The sequence below is a fragment of the Alternaria incomplexa genome (genome assembly GCF_024043165.1).
Source record: "Alternaria incomplexa strain BMP 0042 chromosome Unknown scaffold_18, whole genome shotgun sequence".
NCBI classification, from domain to species: domain Eukaryota; kingdom Fungi; phylum Ascomycota; class Dothideomycetes; order Pleosporales; family Pleosporaceae; genus Alternaria; species Alternaria incomplexa.
In genome coordinates this window covers 488,368-503,884 of record NW_026249867.1, presented here as the reverse complement: position 1 = coordinate 503,884, position 15,517 = coordinate 488,368, and the positions used below count along the sequence as shown (strand labels likewise).

At 53.5% G+C, this 15,517-nt stretch overlaps 5 protein-coding genes across 5 annotated transcripts; 2 read left to right on the top strand and 3 right to left on the bottom strand.

Annotated features, from left to right (window-relative positions):
- Nucleotides 1–220: 220 nt before the first annotated feature.
- J4E90_010026 (uncharacterized protein) lies at nt 221–3,449 on the bottom strand (the record flags this gene model as incomplete). Its single annotated transcript, XM_051439542.1, has 2 exons — nt 221–3,096; nt 3,143–3,449. The coding sequence occupies 2 exons, from the start codon at nt 3,447–3,449 to the stop codon at nt 221–223; spliced, it is 3,183 nt and encodes a 1,060-aa protein (XP_051286759.1).
- Nucleotides 3,450–5,510: 2,061 nt separating this feature from the next.
- J4E90_010025 (uncharacterized protein) lies at nt 5,511–7,075 on the bottom strand (the record flags this gene model as incomplete). The annotated part of the gene is made up of 2 exons (XM_051439541.1): nt 5,511–6,830; nt 6,884–7,075. The coding sequence occupies 2 exons, from the start codon at nt 7,073–7,075 to the stop codon at nt 5,511–5,513; spliced, it is 1,512 nt and encodes a 503-aa protein (XP_051286758.1).
- A 419-nt stretch (nt 7,076–7,494) lies between these two features.
- J4E90_010024 (uncharacterized protein) lies at nt 7,495–8,754 on the top strand (the record flags this gene model as incomplete). Its single annotated transcript, XM_051439540.1, has 2 exons — nt 7,495–7,744; nt 7,796–8,754. The coding sequence occupies 2 exons, from the start codon at nt 7,495–7,497 to the stop codon at nt 8,752–8,754; spliced, it is 1,209 nt and encodes a 402-aa protein (XP_051286757.1).
- A 2,403-nt stretch (nt 8,755–11,157) lies between these two features.
- J4E90_010023 (uncharacterized protein) lies at nt 11,158–13,077 on the bottom strand (the record flags this gene model as incomplete). Its single annotated transcript, XM_051439539.1, has 6 exons — nt 11,158–11,522; nt 11,588–11,918; nt 11,987–12,494; nt 12,553–12,615; nt 12,666–12,888; nt 12,936–13,077. 6 exons carry the CDS (start codon nt 13,075–13,077, stop codon nt 11,158–11,160), a joined length of 1,632 nt encoding a protein of 543 aa, XP_051286756.1.
- A 1,269-nt stretch (nt 13,078–14,346) lies between these two features.
- On the top strand, nt 14,347–15,120 carry J4E90_010022 (uncharacterized protein; the record flags this gene model as incomplete). The annotated part of the gene is made up of 3 exons (XM_051439538.1): nt 14,347–14,425; nt 14,607–14,957; nt 15,026–15,120. The coding sequence occupies 3 exons, from the start codon at nt 14,347–14,349 to the stop codon at nt 15,118–15,120; spliced, it is 525 nt and encodes a 174-aa protein (XP_051286755.1).
- Nucleotides 15,121–15,517: the final 397 nt, after the last annotated feature.

Genomic DNA, 15,517 nt, shown 5'->3' with positions numbered 1-15,517 from the left:
TGACTATACAGAAGAGGTATCGAACAAGAACAAGAAGATCGAAACAACAAGCACACTCCGCGCTAGAATGCAGTGATATCAGAAAAGACAGACCAGGGAAAACCCATCGACAAACAACAAGTAATAAGCCATTACATCGTAAATGAGAACAACAACAACATCGCCTCGTCGGGCAAATTTTTTCATCAGGACAAGGGGGTGGGTGGTTGGGCTGTTCTGCTCACAACGCACCACCCGCACCAGGAAGAAGCATCTCAATGCACTTCGTCAGCAGATTGCTTGCCTCGTGCAACAACTCCCATCTCGTCTTCTTGAACATGTCGCGCATGATGATGAGCAGACCGAGACAAGCATTGCGATTGGAAGTCTTGCTAAGATCCTCAGGTGAGCGCACACCGCCAACACGGTTGAGATAGAGCACCATATCCCTGACCTTGTCGTCGTAGGTAGGGAGTTGGTACGGTTCCTTGACTGGGCCATCGAGCGCGAAACCGTACGACCACACGATTAGTGTGGCAAAGTATAGCACCCATGGTCGATTGAGGAGGTAGTCATCGCGTGCAGAGTAGGAGAAGCCGGCAGTGGACGGCGTGTTGGGGTTCAGACTGTGGTCTCCGGCGACCATGACGTTGGAGAGGAAGCGGAGGGCGTAGAATGTGGCGTCCCGGGCTCGGGCAGTGGGGGCCCACATCTCCTTCATCCGACGTTGCGCGCCGTTGTAGTCTTGCGGGGTTATTGACCGCCCGAGAAGGCGGGGTGCGCCGGCGTAGATTTGGCAATCGACAATGTCGACGTGCATGGCCATGTGTGCCAGGTGGTGGAGCACGGTTCGGGACTCGAACACGTTGTCATCGTCAACACCTTGCGAGTATCCGTATGAGCTCGAACTAGGGCGGTCCTCAGATCGGTTTAATGAACTGTCGAAATCTTGCTTCCAGAAATCAAAGGCCCGGGTGAGAGAGCCCCGCCATTTGTCGCGTCCGCCTAGTGCTGTCGTCACACCAAGCGAGCTGACCTGTAAATCTCGCTGATTCATGTGCCATGATACGCTCAGCAGACCGGCCATGAGGATTGTGCGTCCAAACGAATTGGTCCGTACCGTCTGCCCATTGAGCGTCTTCTTAAGACCGTCAAGGAAAGACATTGGTTTGATGCCATTCGATGTCAGGGACTGCTCAACTCTTCCGACCTCAGAACTACTCGTTGCGGACCAGAGAGCTTCGTCACATGGCAGTGGAAGACGCATCTCGTGAGCAACCATAACAGCACTGTGGCCGAACATGGTAGCGTGGATGCTGTCCATGACGAAGGCTGCGAATGCTGCCCTCCTAGTAGCCTCATTCGTGATCCAGTGGTTCCACCATTCGTCCGGCGTGTTTGCTCCACCGATTCCGTTGCTCTTTCCATCTTTGACACTAGGAGGCGAGTCCATTGCTGATCGTCCGATCAGCGAGCTTCCACGCCTCATAAGCGTCAGTGTCGTGGCATGATGGATGTGCGCTCGTTCATGTAGCGGGCGCGTAGAGTACATCTTCTCGAACGACTCGAGGAGAAGCAAGCCCTGGAAGATCCATAGCTTAGCGGGTGGACGGAAGTCAGCATCCATGAACAGCTCCCAGCGCAGGTGCCACGCCAAAAAGTTGGCTAACGAAGCGCAAGCCTGTGTAGTCTCTTGACCGTAGTTCTTCTCCAAACAAGACGCTCCGAGACACATGATGGCGAGCAACAGCAGCTCAGGACATGTGCTTGCGTTAAACGTCGGCTTGTGGAGGATTGGTAATTGCGGGTGGAAATGTACCCAGTACGAGCTGATGTACGTTTGCATCATGTGCAGACTGAGTACGTGCCGGCTGTCGTCTTTGTCACCCTCCATGAGTTCCTCCTTCTGCTTCTTGACTGGCGCATGATCTGTTTCATTGAAGCGCAGATGTATCAGGTCAAGAAGATCTTTCCGCTTCTCTTCTGACAGGGCAGATTCTGGCAGCGTGGTATCTAGTATGCTATGAACAGCCATGGGATGTGCAGGCGGTGCAGGGTTGTTCAGATAGCCGGCGACTGAGGGGTCATAGTTAAAATACGGAGCTTGAAGACCAATTTGGGATGACGCACCAGCTACGGGGTTTACTCCGCCCGGGTAATCCATGGGCGATGCGCCTCCTGGGTTGAATTGATTGTCGTTGAAGAGCCAGGCGGCAAAGTCGTCGGCCATGGCGAAGGGTGACCGACTGTATCCATTGCCACCAAACATTGGTATGGCATAGGCGGGATTCTGCTCCATGATGGCGTCAGAGACACCCTGCATTCGGTTGTCTATTTGACCTGTAGACTCGACACCATTCATAGGCGTCTGTCCAGAAGTGCCATTGTAGAACTGATTCTCTTGTTCTCGAGGAGCAGGGGTGCCGGTTGGCTGGGGGTACTCTGGTGGAGGTAAGGAGGAGAAGGGAGGAAAGTTGTTTTGTGATTGATACGCACTTGCGCTGTTTTGGTAGCCGGTCGAGGGCGCAGAGGGAGTATACTGGGATGGTGTGACGGCAGAGTTGAAGGGTGAGCTCGAGTCATACGAGCTGAGACTGGACGTCTGCGCGCGTAGATCGGGCCGGGTGAAGTTCCCATTACCCACATGTGGGGAGTTGTGGAGAGAGTTGCGACCTCCACTGTAGTTGCCCAAAGCGGCCGGACGCGGTGGGGGTGCAAAGTTTCCAGCGCTCTGGGACTGCATGTCGTAGGGCTTAGCTTCTGAGCCACTGCGGTACGTATCGTCGCTCACTGTCCTCTGCAGCGAGTCCTGCCTGCTGAGCGTGGCAGTCGAGCCTGGCGACTGGAAGTTTGGCGGCGACATTCTGCTGCCTGGGCCTGCGTTGGAGGCTCCAGACAGCGGAGACTGCATGCCGAGTGCCTTCTGTGGCGGTGCATTCTTTCCGCCCAGTGCAGCCGTCACAATGGGGTTCAGATTGTGCATGTTGAACGTGTCCTTGCGCAGCAGCTGCGAGCCTCGCGCCGTGTGTCTCTCCTTGTGGCGCGCGCAGAGGTCCTGCCGGACGAAAGATCGGTGGCAATCGGGAAAGTCACAGTGGTAGATTTGCTTGGGATTGTCTGTCCATGTTAGCTGGGTGAGGCCTGCTGGCGCTGCTGGACTCACGGTTCAGCTGATGGCGGTAGAGGTGCTCTGCGCGGGAGTAGCTCTTCCCACAGCCCTCGTGCGGGCACTCAAACTTCTTGTCGAGGCCCTTTCTGCTGCGCCGTCTCTTTCTCGAGGAGCCATGGCCGTCACCCTCGCCCTCGCCGGCGGAACCATCTTCGTCGCGGTCGCGTCGGCGGCCACGGGTGTCGGCGCTGTCGGGGGAGGCGGGGGTGGGAGGCTCGTTTGCAGGGCCAACCGTGGAGTCCATCTTGTCTCGGAACTGCGTCTGGATCTTGCCCAAATCCGACGCGTGCGCAGCATGCATAGACAAGATTTGCGCCGTCATTGCCAGCGGGTCGTCAGGTGCAATGTCGTGTGTCGCGACGCTGGCAGACAGTGCGCGTGTGTAGGGTTTGGGTGGATGTTGTGTAGCCTGGTGGCGGAGCGACTCGTGTGCGCGGTTGCCAGATGGTGTTGATGTTAGTCAAAAGGCGCTCGGCCATGGGCGTGCATGCTGTTTTGGGAATCACACGGCAGGCGAGATGCTGGGGCGGGCCAAAAGCGACGGCGTGGGCTGCGCGAGTCTTAATCGCCGCGATCCTGGGCGATGACCTGCAGATAGATGTTAGAGCCTCTGGGTGCGGTGTCGTCGTGGCGAGAACCCTGGACGGGGAACGTGGGGAAGGGCAGCTCGTCGTGGGAGGCAGCAGGACGGGCGCGGGTAGACTTGTGGGAATGGAATGGAGAGGGCCGATGCCGACTTGGGACGGCGACTAGGACTAGGACTGGCTCTGGCTCTGGTACGACTGGGGACCTGTGACCACGCAGACCGTCCGCAGTAGCCGCGATAAGAATTCAAGATCCCGTGGCTGTGGGTAATGTCTAAGCACCAGCTGGCTGAAGTAGTGAGGGGTAGCTCGCTGCCTTCCGACGACTCCAGCCTCCGCCGTCAGCAATTAACTTTCTGTATGCACTCCAAGACGCCCGTCTGGATGCTGCAATACTGCACCTACACCTGCAGCCTGCTGGACCACCAGAATGTGGAGAAGCGAGCCGGCGTGGGACTGGCAAGTCAGGCGTGGGGGCCGCTGGAGCGCAGCATCTACTCGACCTTCTCCGACGGCACCGTCACCACTTCTCGTAAACGCCATTCCAGTTACTGGTCGATAGCAGCGCGTGCCTGTTCATGCACCGCAGACTGTGCACCGCCGTATGCACACGGCTGCATCAAGCATGCCATGCTGCACGTGGAAGCATTAGACTCCTCCTCCTTCCAGGCCCGCTGCCATCCTGCCCACTTCTGAGACTGTTGATATCTCTGCATCGCTTCACCCATCTCCAGACCCTGATTTACGCCCCTCTATACCTCTCTATACCTCGATCTGAGCCCAACCCGCCCAACACGCAACTAATTTCCACACCTCATCACACGTGCGCCACTCGCACTGCGCTGCTCATTCGCCAGCATTTACCCAGATGCTAGTGCCCACTCGGCCCGTCGGCCACCAATTGATACTTGCAGCCTGGACGCCCTACCCCAGGATCGTCTTGCCGCGCAGCGCGACAAAACACGCAGACGCATCTACGGTCCACTCCCGCCAATGATGCGCGGCCCGGACGTCACCCTCTTTCTGCGGCACTCGGAGCCCGGCGAGCGTCGTCGCATCGGTATCCGCATTTGATTAATTCTGCATATAGGCATTGATTTATTCGGAGGAATGTCAAGACGGAAGTTGTCTAGTTGAGCCTCATCAGCCCTATCTGTCATTAACACCGTGTGACGAGACAGTTCACGCAGTGCAACATGGAAACGTGGAACAACCAAGCCGGGCTCGTGCCAAATTCGCCCCCAACCGCTGGACCAAGCTCAATGAGACAATTTCTCCCATCCTTGTCGCTACGGTGCGCTTTACCGAGCGCCTCTCTTCCGCCACGGAGAATATGCAGTTTTGCTTTGCTTTGCCCTTCCTTCGTGTTTCAAGGCCAGTATATTGCCAAACTGGGCAGGAAATTCCCTGGTCCCAGTCTATACTTGTCTCGTGAGCTGAGATAGGTCCTCCGCGGAGGCTACACACACGCGCTAGCTGAGCCACTGCGTACTGGTTGGTCATTGAGGCTGGAGGTAAAGCCCGAGGGCATTAATGCATGTCTCTTCGATGAAGCCCCGCTATCACTCATCTGAGATCCCAACTATCATCAGATACTAGTGTCTAGTAATGCGGCTCCCTTGAGCCATATCATGCCGTGCGTGGTATCTATGTGTGCTGACGCAGATGATAGCATCCCGATCTGCCCTGCCAAGTCACTATCCCGTCCTGTTCCTACCCTTAATGTACACCACGGAAGCTTTCTGAAATACTACCTGTTGAGCCTTGCCCGTGATAACCTAATCTTGGGCCTTCGTACCACCCTCTTCATCAGCCGACTCTGCAGCAGAATCAACCTTCTTCGCCTCCTCTGACCCCTCAGCATCTGGTTTGCTATCATCTTTGGCTTCAGTGTCATCTTTTGATGGTTCCTTTTCGTCGTCTTGGGCGTCCAAAGCACTGGCCTCAGCGTTCTCTATAGTTGCTGGCTCTGTGGCGGCATCTGTATCTTTCTTTTCTTCTTCCTCGGTCGAGGTACCCGCTGCCTTCTCCTCACCCGCGCCTTCCTTGGCTGCTTCAGTCGTGGGGTCCTTGGCATCTGCGTGTGTTATTTCCTCAGCAGCTTCAGCCTCGTCCTCGTCCTCGTCCTCGTCATCATCTTCGTCATCATCATCTTCGTTGTTATCTTCAATAGCCGTGACGTCGCCGTCGCTATCGGCTTCTTCCTCTTCCTCTTCCTCCTGTGCCGATTCGAAGATTTGAGTGACTGGTCGCGCTTGCAGAACTGGTCGCTCCTCCTCTTCCTCATTCTCCTCTACAACTGTTTGAACGGCCGTGGCTCCGACCGATGGCGAATGCCTATGTCGCTTGGTCGTTCCAGCCGTCGATAGCGAATGATCAGACATTCCGTCTGCCAGTGTGTTACTTGAAATCTCTGATGTCGAATCAGAGGGTTCTCGCTTCATAATCAGAGGTGGCGCTGACGGCTTGACCTCTGTTGATGGCTCGATGCCCTCAGCCTCAGGAGGGATGGTGTAATTGTCCTCTGGTACCAGACCATATACATCGCAGACCGTCTTATAGAATATGTATAGCCCTGTGCGTCCCTCGACCTTCCAAAAAACCTCTCGGTGCGAATACCACGCGTGCGCAAAGATTCTGTACACGCGCCTGAAGATGTTGGTCAACTGGCGCATTTGTGAATGTTGTGTTGACGAGTCAGTGCCAAGCGCAAGCCGTGAAGGAAAGTGCTTGGGTGATGTGAGGGTGTTAGCCGCCCAGTCGAGCGTGTGGCAGCAGTAGTCGATGGCACAACATGACTTTGGCGGGTCGTGTACCGCGCAAAGGTACTGCCACTCGGAAGCGCGCATCTCGGGACACGTCAGGGACGAACATGGCGGGTCGTCTGCGAAGAGGGCGGTAATGATGGAGTTGACCTTTTGTATGAGGAAGCGGCAGAGTTCGTATAGCCACAGCGTCCTGTCCACATTGGCGGGTGATTGTGCTATCTTCAATGCCATGTTTCTGTCTACTGGCACAGTGCCATTCGAGCCGGCGGGGTGCGTAAGGGAGTGGTGGAGGGCTTTGAGGTGTTCGGTGAGCTGGAATGCTGAATCAATCTGCGCATCTTGTCAGCCAGGCGCTATCTTTATTGAAGTATGCCTCGACGTACCTCTGATAACTCTACCAGCGGCGGCCCCTCTGCCATGTCTTCCGCCTTGGTCCCCGGTCGTATTCTCCGTTCGGCGGCATGGTCGAGATTGCTGAAGAGCTTCTGCTGCTCTGGCGACGCTGATACGGGCGAGAGCTGGTCTTCTGGGATGGGTGGCGGGCTGGGAAGGCGCGGCGAAGCGGGCGACGTCATATTTGCGGAATGATGGGTGGTAGTGAGTGAATTGCGATCACAGTAGACGTCTGGCGACAGGTAGGCGGGGCGGCGTGTGTTGTTGATACCTGGAGCTTGCGGACGCAGGGCATGGGCAGGGGTCCTCTCAGCTAGTCAATACGCGACCGCGCTAGCTTCATCGCGCGTCAGTCGCGGTGGACCATTTTTCTACATGACTCTGCCACCCCACGACGTCATTGCCGTCTCTCTTGGCCTCCAAAATCCCGAAGTAGCTGCGATTAGGTAAGACATTATGGGTGCATCGTGTGCTTTAGGGTTGCATGTTCTTACGCACCTACCTCCAGATCATCTGTTCTAACTCATTCTAGAACTGTATCTTGACGCTCTGGCACCCCTCCTCGACATTCGAATCACTATCTAGTAATAGCTTGCCGGCCATGGACGGAAACGTATCAGACGATGAAGTCCCCACTCTAGTCCAGCCAGAGACTAACACCAGAGTCCTCGACGACCAAGACGAGGATATACCCAATCTTGTGGCAACCTCTGAGGAGGCATCCCAGGGCAAAGTGCCCATCACCATAGTGACAGGTTATCTTGGTGCTGGAAAGACGACTTTGCTCAACTACATTTTGACAGAGCAACATGGAAAGAAGATTGCCGTCATCCTGAATGAGTTCGGTGACTGTATGTTCACCTTCCACTAAGAATAAGACATCACTCTGACAGATGGCTTAGCAATTGACATCGAGAAGCAGCTCACTGTCTCGGACGCAAACTCCACATCCGCCCAACCCGCTCCCTTTGTCCCACTCGCAAACGGCTGCATATGCTGTTCCGTAAAGGACATCGGCGTAGCAGCCATCGAGAACCTAATGGAGCAATCCGGCCTCTTTGACTACATTCTACTCGAAACAACTGGTCTAGCCGACCCAGGAAACATCGCACCCATGTTCTGGCTCGACGATGGCCTAGGAAGCAGCATCTTCCTCGACGGCATCGTCACGCTCGTCGACGCAAAGAACGTTCTAAAGAGCCTAGACGAAGGTCTCGGTGACGAAGAAAACATCGAAGAAAGAAAGAAAGCATCCCACGATGAACACGGCCCCTTACTCACAACAGCGCACTTGCAAATCAGCCACGCAGACGTCATCATCATCAACAAAACTGACCTGGTCTCGGCGCAAGAACTCGAACAAGTCACCGAGCGAATCCGCTCTATCAACGGCCTCGCGCGCATCAAGACGACGACGAAAAGCCAGGTCCCGCAGCTTGAAGGGCTGGTGCTGGATCTCCATGCCTACGACGAAGTCACAGATACAGACCTACAATTCGCGAGTAAAGGACATAGTCACCTCGACCCTACAATCACCACTTCAACCATCTCGTTCCCCTCTTTGACCCGCGACCAAGTCGACAAATTCGATCTCTTCCTTCGCACTATCTTATGGGAGGAGACGCTGCCGAATGAGACTGCACACAAGCCCTTTGAGATCCATCGTCTAAAGGGACGCGTTCCGGTCCAGGATGGCAAGATTCTTCTTACACAAGGTGTAAGGGCGATTTATGATACGAATGAGTTCGATGCCAAGCCCGATGATGGAGCGCAGGAGTCGAAGTTGGTGTTGATTGGGAGGGCTGTGGATCAGGAGGCTTTTAGGCATAGTTTGATGGCTACGTTGGGTGGTGAGCAGTGATGGATTTTTTGTGTCCAAGAAAAAATGACGGTGGCGCAGTTTGATGGCGTTAGGGCTGTGCTGCGGATGGTGTAGATTACGAGTGGGAAGATCGTCTCAAATTACCAAGGTATGATTACTGGCGAAAGCGATTTCCTCTCAGTCTGCTGTCACAGCACAAACAATAGAGTGCGCGTTTGACACAGACTGCTGTCTGGCCCTGTTTCGGACTGGTCATTGAGAAGGTACCTTGATATCCGACATGATTGCGATAGCTTTGATGTTGCCGTCGCAGCAAAGCATGCACCACGCTGTCAGCAGAGAATGAGAAATTTTGCCTGGAAGATAGGAATGGTATTACCCAGCCTTACACCTACGTAGCCTTTCTCGTCAGCGCTAAGCATCGCAAGGCAGTGGCAGCCTGGTGAGAAGCCACTACCCCGCGTTGCCCCATCTCTCAGACATCGACACAATCACCTTCTAACGTGTTCGAGCAAAGGCCTGCTTCGAACACTCTCATCTTTTCAAAGTAAAAGTCCTGATTCCTCAGCACGCCCAGTGAAGGGCATGATGTTGTTTAGAAGGAAGACTTGGCCGGAAGAGAGCATGCGTCTCAAGGCGGACCCGCCAGCCAGGCCCAACAGCACCGTGAGGATGCCTAAATACATTTACCAACCTCTCAACAAGCCGAATTCAGAATTCCGACTACTTCGAATCAGTAAAGACTCTGTCACGCAACAGCCGCAATGCAGCCTACGAAAGTACAGCCTTGTGGACTGTCCTCAATATACCGCTCTATCATATACCTGGGGGGAGCCGACGCCAACTCATAATGTAGCCGTCGACGGAGCGAGTTTCGAAGTGCGTCAGAATCTTTTCGACTTCCTAAAAGCCTATACTACCGAGGTCTGGGGGATGAACGATACTACAAGGCCTGTGTTCTATTGGATCGATCAGATATGCATCAATCAAGAGGATTCGGATGAACGCAGTGACCAAGTCCGTATCATGGACAAGATATACAGGCACGCGAAGATGGTGCTCATATGGTTAGGGTGCGATCCCGACATGATCGAGGCTGTGCTTCGGGTACAAGACGGGAAAGATGACGACGGATGGGCTGTTGAAACTCTGTTCTTCCACCCATATTTCACACGGATTTGGATCGTTCAGGAGATCGCGCTCAGCGTAAACGAACCCATCTTTGTTTGCGGAGGAATTGAGACAGATTGGTACATAGTACGCTATCTGGATGCACCATCACGGCGAGGCTTTTCGCCTGAAGCCAAAATGGTAATGGTCTTGGAACGTGGCCGTACTAGAGACAGGCGTACCCTGAAAGATTGCATCTGGTCACATTGTGAGAGCAATTGCCATGATCCTCGCGACAAAGTCTACGGGTTGTTAGGGCTTACACCTGAAAGATGGCGAGTGCGTGTTGACTATACAAAAGAGGTGCTTGAGGTTTACTTCGATGCGGTGGCGGCTCTGTACGAAGAATTATTCGACTTCGCGGACCCAGCATGCCATTATCCAGCAAATCAGAAATATAATGTCAATCCACAACAGTGTCGCGAAACGCTTATAATTCTGGCACGAGCGATGGGTTTCTCCCGGCGACAGGTCAATGGCCTGTTTTCATTCTTCGAATATATCCAGGGCGCATACTTGAGCACCGAGATACGAAATATCCGGTATACATACACGGGCCGCATATATACTAGAGTACGGTCGCAATCATCTTCGGAAGAAGACTTTGCGTCAGAAGAAGGAGAAGTCGAAGTCAGCTGGGGATCTGTCACAGCGACGAGGCGAAACCCGTTGATTCGCGATATCATCCCAGAGATGGGCTTGCGATTGGCAAGTACGACTGCGGGAAGCACGGCTGAGCGAAATGACGATTCGGTGCAAGTTGGAGATCGATGGTGGTGTAAGCATAAAGGTGTAATACACTACTTCGAATGTCCTGAAAGGTTGCCTGACATGTGGAAATCATAAGAGATTGGACAATGTGAAGATCTATTGAAGACTGAAACATAGGCGGAGACGCCCCTATATACCCAAGGGTGGCTGGGAACCTGGGAACCAGCCACCTCGATATTCAGATTTCGATGGTGGGAAGCATTCATCGCATGAGAGATAAAAGAGCCTCTCAGATAGTCATACGTTTTGGATATCCGTCCTTACACCTTCCACTCCGTGTCGTATCAGCTGGTTCTATCTGTACACGGGAACAAATTCCACTTCACTAGAAGCAACATTTATCCAAACATGGCGAAGCGAAAAAATGCAAACATCACATGTACCCCCAGTCCCACAGCATGATGAAAAGAACTCGAATAAAAACAACGATCAATTTCGCCCACTAGTCTAGTCTCATGCCCCATCTCACGTCTCCCTCACATCCCCATCCACCGCCGTCGCTCAAACAATACCCTTCTCATTCCCCACAACATTTGTCTCATTCCCACTCGACGCATCACCATGCAAGTACGCCGCAAGACCAATCTCATGATTAATCTCCGCCATGCGCTCCTGATCCTTGAGCGCCGCGCCCTCACTACCAAAGATGGTGTCCATCTCCTCAAGTGTCAAGCGCTTCGTTTCAGGAACGAAGAACCAGATGAATCCTGCTCCGAGGGTAGTGACGAGTCCGAAAAGGACGTAGGTGCCCCAGGTGATGTTTTCGAGCAGCTCGGGTGTGATTTGTCCGATGATGAAGTTGTTCATCCAGTTGGAGGAGCCGCCGAGGGCTGTTCCGTAGGGGCGGGTGGATAGGGGCCATATTTCTATGAGACGGAACGTCAGCATCAAGCTTGTGGGAAAGATTTGGAAGAGTTGAGATAGAGCTTACCGGCGATCAAAATCCAAGCACAAGGACCCCAAGAGTAACCAAAGTGGATGACAAACAACCAGACCATGACCACGGCTGCCCATCCCGCCGCACGGTGGTTCTCAAAGTTATCAAAGTTCTTTGCGAGAATGACCGCGATGACGAAGTGGGAGAAGGCCATGCCGAGGGCTCCGACGGCTAGCACAGGTTTGCGGCCGAGACGATCGATGTAGAGCACCGCGGGAATGGTGGCGAGGAACATGACGATACCGACGACTCCGGTTGCGAGGAGTGATTGCGTGGTCCCTACGAGACCGATCTGTTCGAAGATTTGAGGCGCGTAGTAGAGGACCTAAAGAAGTGGAAAGTCAGCACATGTTTTCGAATGGAGTTGAGCAGCGGGTTTAGAATTGTACGCACCGCGTTGATACCAGTCCACTGCTGGAAGAACATAGTGACAGTCGCGACAATAACCCTCTTGAACATAGCCTTTGTCTTGAAGAGCGAGGCAATGGCAACAAATTGGAGTTTGAAGATGTTCATGGTAGTCTGCTCGCGAAGATGCGGGAAAGCTTCAGCAACACTGCGCTTCTCGAACATGGACTGTGCCTTGATCTCCAGGAATTCCAACTCGATGAGCTCGTGGTCGGCGGGGAGGTTTCGGAGAGAAGCCAGGTTGCTTCTCGCTTCGTCCTCGCGTCCATGGTGTACCAGCCATCGTGGGGAGAACGGCATCCATACCATTCCGATTATGAGGACGAATGCTGGCACGAGCTGAAGGCAGATAGGTACGAGCCATGCGGCGTTGGATTGGGTCTCGAGGGTGGTGCCTCCGATGTAGTTGGTTCCGTAGTTGATCCAGAAACTGATCATGATGCCGAATGTAATAGCAAGTTGTTGCAGTGCAACCAAAGCACCACGAACCTCACTGAGACGCATTAGCATGTTGCTCAAGGGATAGAAGACCTGTCTCTGGATATACTTACGGAGGTGCACATTCACTGTTGTACATGGGGACGATGACAGAAAGACCACCGACTCCGATACCACTAAGATTGATTAGCAAATGTTGAAAGATCTGGGTTAATGGTTCACTAACGTGATGAAGCGACCAGCCAGAATCTCCTCATGACCACCAGAAATTGCAGTAATCTGGACCACCACACCGATGATGAAGATTGCAGTAGCAATCAAGATACCGTACTTGCGCGACATTGCCTCAGCAACGAAACCGGACATGACGGCTCCGAACCAAGCTCCAAGTTCGAGAATAGCAGTGAGCCATCCCTTCTGTGTTGGGTTATCAACGTAGCCGTCGGTTTCTACTCGATATAAGCGCAAGCTAATAGTAAAAGTCGCGAATACGTACGTGCTCCGAAAGACGGCATAGCCAGAATACCACTGAACATGCCCTGGTTGTATCCGTACAACACACCTCCAAGACAAGCGAACAAGGCGATCAGGAATACCTTTCCGTTCTTCACAAGAGCCCTGGGACCACTAGCGCCCATCAGGGCCTGACGCCTTTGAAGCGCGGCATCGAAGCCAGATGCACCACCGCCGCCTCCAGCCATGATGATGCTCGATTACCGATAATCGAAACGTTCGAAGAGTTTGGCGAAAGTCTTGAACAAAAGCCGTCTGAGTAGTGCCCCAGATTGCCAAAAAGCTTACGGTCCTTTACTCGGAGACCCCAGGCTTATGTATGGGGGGCCACCGAAGCCCGCACCACCATGTGCATAATCATCCAGCACCCCGGTGGCCGTACCGCAGCACTGTGGGGAAACAGGCCTCCATACTCTTTCCAGATCATCGGTAATAAGAGCTGTTTAACCCCTTAAGCATACCAAGAAGAAACGGCTGCTGGGCAGCATGTTAAAGACGGCTTGAAGAGCGCCAAGCCAAGGCTTCGAGCACACTAATTGGACACGGAAAGCGATGTAAGCATCCACCATTCTTGGCAGTCATGTGCCGTTCGTGCTTCATCCGCCGCTGATGTCGTTCGGTTGCTGTGGGCCGGGTGCCAAGGGCTATCAGAGGAAAGCTTTAGGCTAAATTGCCCGTCATCAGTGAATTCGTAGCAGCGGAGCGCCGACATGACGAGGCTCCGAGGAATCCTTTGACGGTTGCGACGGCAGTTTCAATAGTGCGATCGAGTCGTGAGAGGCGCGGACCATTGTTTCTACACGTGTAGCATCATCGACTTCCAAATGTGGTGGCAACCGAATCTTAGAAATCAGATGCGAAGGCTAAAGGCGGAACGCTGATGCACGCAGGCAGAGGCATACCGCGCTTGGCACGGCGCTCAACTGATCGCGAACAGCCAACCCGATGTCCGAGTTGTATAGCCATTCGGACGAAAGACTGGTCGAACCAGGAAAGTGCTTTCCGATGAACAGTAGTCATGTTTCAGGCATCGATCTCCTAGAGCTGCAGCTTACGCGGAAGCAGTTCGCATGTAGTGGCGGTAGCCTTTGGTCTGGCACGGTTGGCAGGAGCACCATCGACCCGCATTGGAACTTCGCGGAAAAATCACGAGAAGCCCATAAAAAATTTCCGGTTGTCGAGTTTGTCCATTCGATTCGAATTGGACGTCGTGGGTGCCCAGGTGGAGTGATGAGAGACGGAAGCCAAGAGTGCGGCCCCATAGGTATGGGGAAAGGGCCGTGGATGCCCCACGCGCGAAAACGCGTGCGACGCGCTTGCCAACAAACGTGACTTTACGACAACGACCAACTTCAACCCACGCTGCTAGACATCGATCATCGGCTCATACAAACATGGCGGTCTCAATATTCCAGCGGAAGCGCGATCTTATCTACCTCATCTTTTTCCTCGTGCACCTGCCCGTAATGCTAGGTACGTACCGAGAAGGCATAGTAAGGCTGGAGGCTCTGCCATGCTGCAATAGCATAGCAAGATTACACATACGATGACCTGATCTTTTGAATGATCTTCTCTATCAGTCGTTCCGATGCTTCCGGACTTGATACATCACACCACCGCATTCATGGACTGACCAATACTAACTGAACAACAGCCTTCGACTTGACAGCCTACTACCCAATCCAAATAAAGCCCCTTTGGATGTCTTCGCTCCGCGACTGGTACATATCCACATACGGCGACCGCTTCTTCTACAACGCCCCAGCCTGGTTCCCCGTCCTGACCTTCCTTGAACTTGTCTACCATCTCCCCCTGACTCTCTGGGCCATTCCTGCCTTGCTGCGTAACGATCCACGTATTCCTCTCGCTCTGCTAGTCTTCGGTCTAGAGACGAGCTTGACGACGTTGGTTTGTCTCGCGGAGATGCTGAGTTGGGAGGAGTTGACGTCGGTGCAGAGGGGCGCGCAGGGGCTGGGTGGTATGTATGGAGGGTATCTGGCTGCTGGTACGTTTTAGTTTCCATTGAACTCTTCATGGAAGTTGTTTGAAGGCAATGTAAGCTAACGCGATTAGGTATTTTCATGTCGCTAGATTGCTATGCGAGGCTTGATCAGATGATTGCGAGGCAACATCGAGGATTGGAGCCAGTGACGAAGAAGAAGTTGTAGAACCGTGAAACACTCGCGGGGAACACCCAATGCTGTGGCGATAATTGTACCCAGCAGTCACTCGGTATACCCGGGAGTTTGGGTCGTGTACCGTTGCCACGTCGGACACGGGCGCTGCACTGCAATCTTTAGTGTAGAAGAGGAACAGCGGTGGTACCAAGTACGTAGTGCGCTATAGTCGATTAGCGATGGGTGAACACTAAGGCTTTCTCACCGGATGTAAACCAGGCGAAGAGACGAGACATGATAGAGAGGAAAGGCTCTGCTCGACTCAATCTTATCCACTAAACATGAAACTACACAATACGTCACTTCACTTAGGAATGGACACACGAGAGTGATTTAGTCATAGTTAGCATTCGAAAAGCACACTAGTCGTACACCCATCCGCCCAATT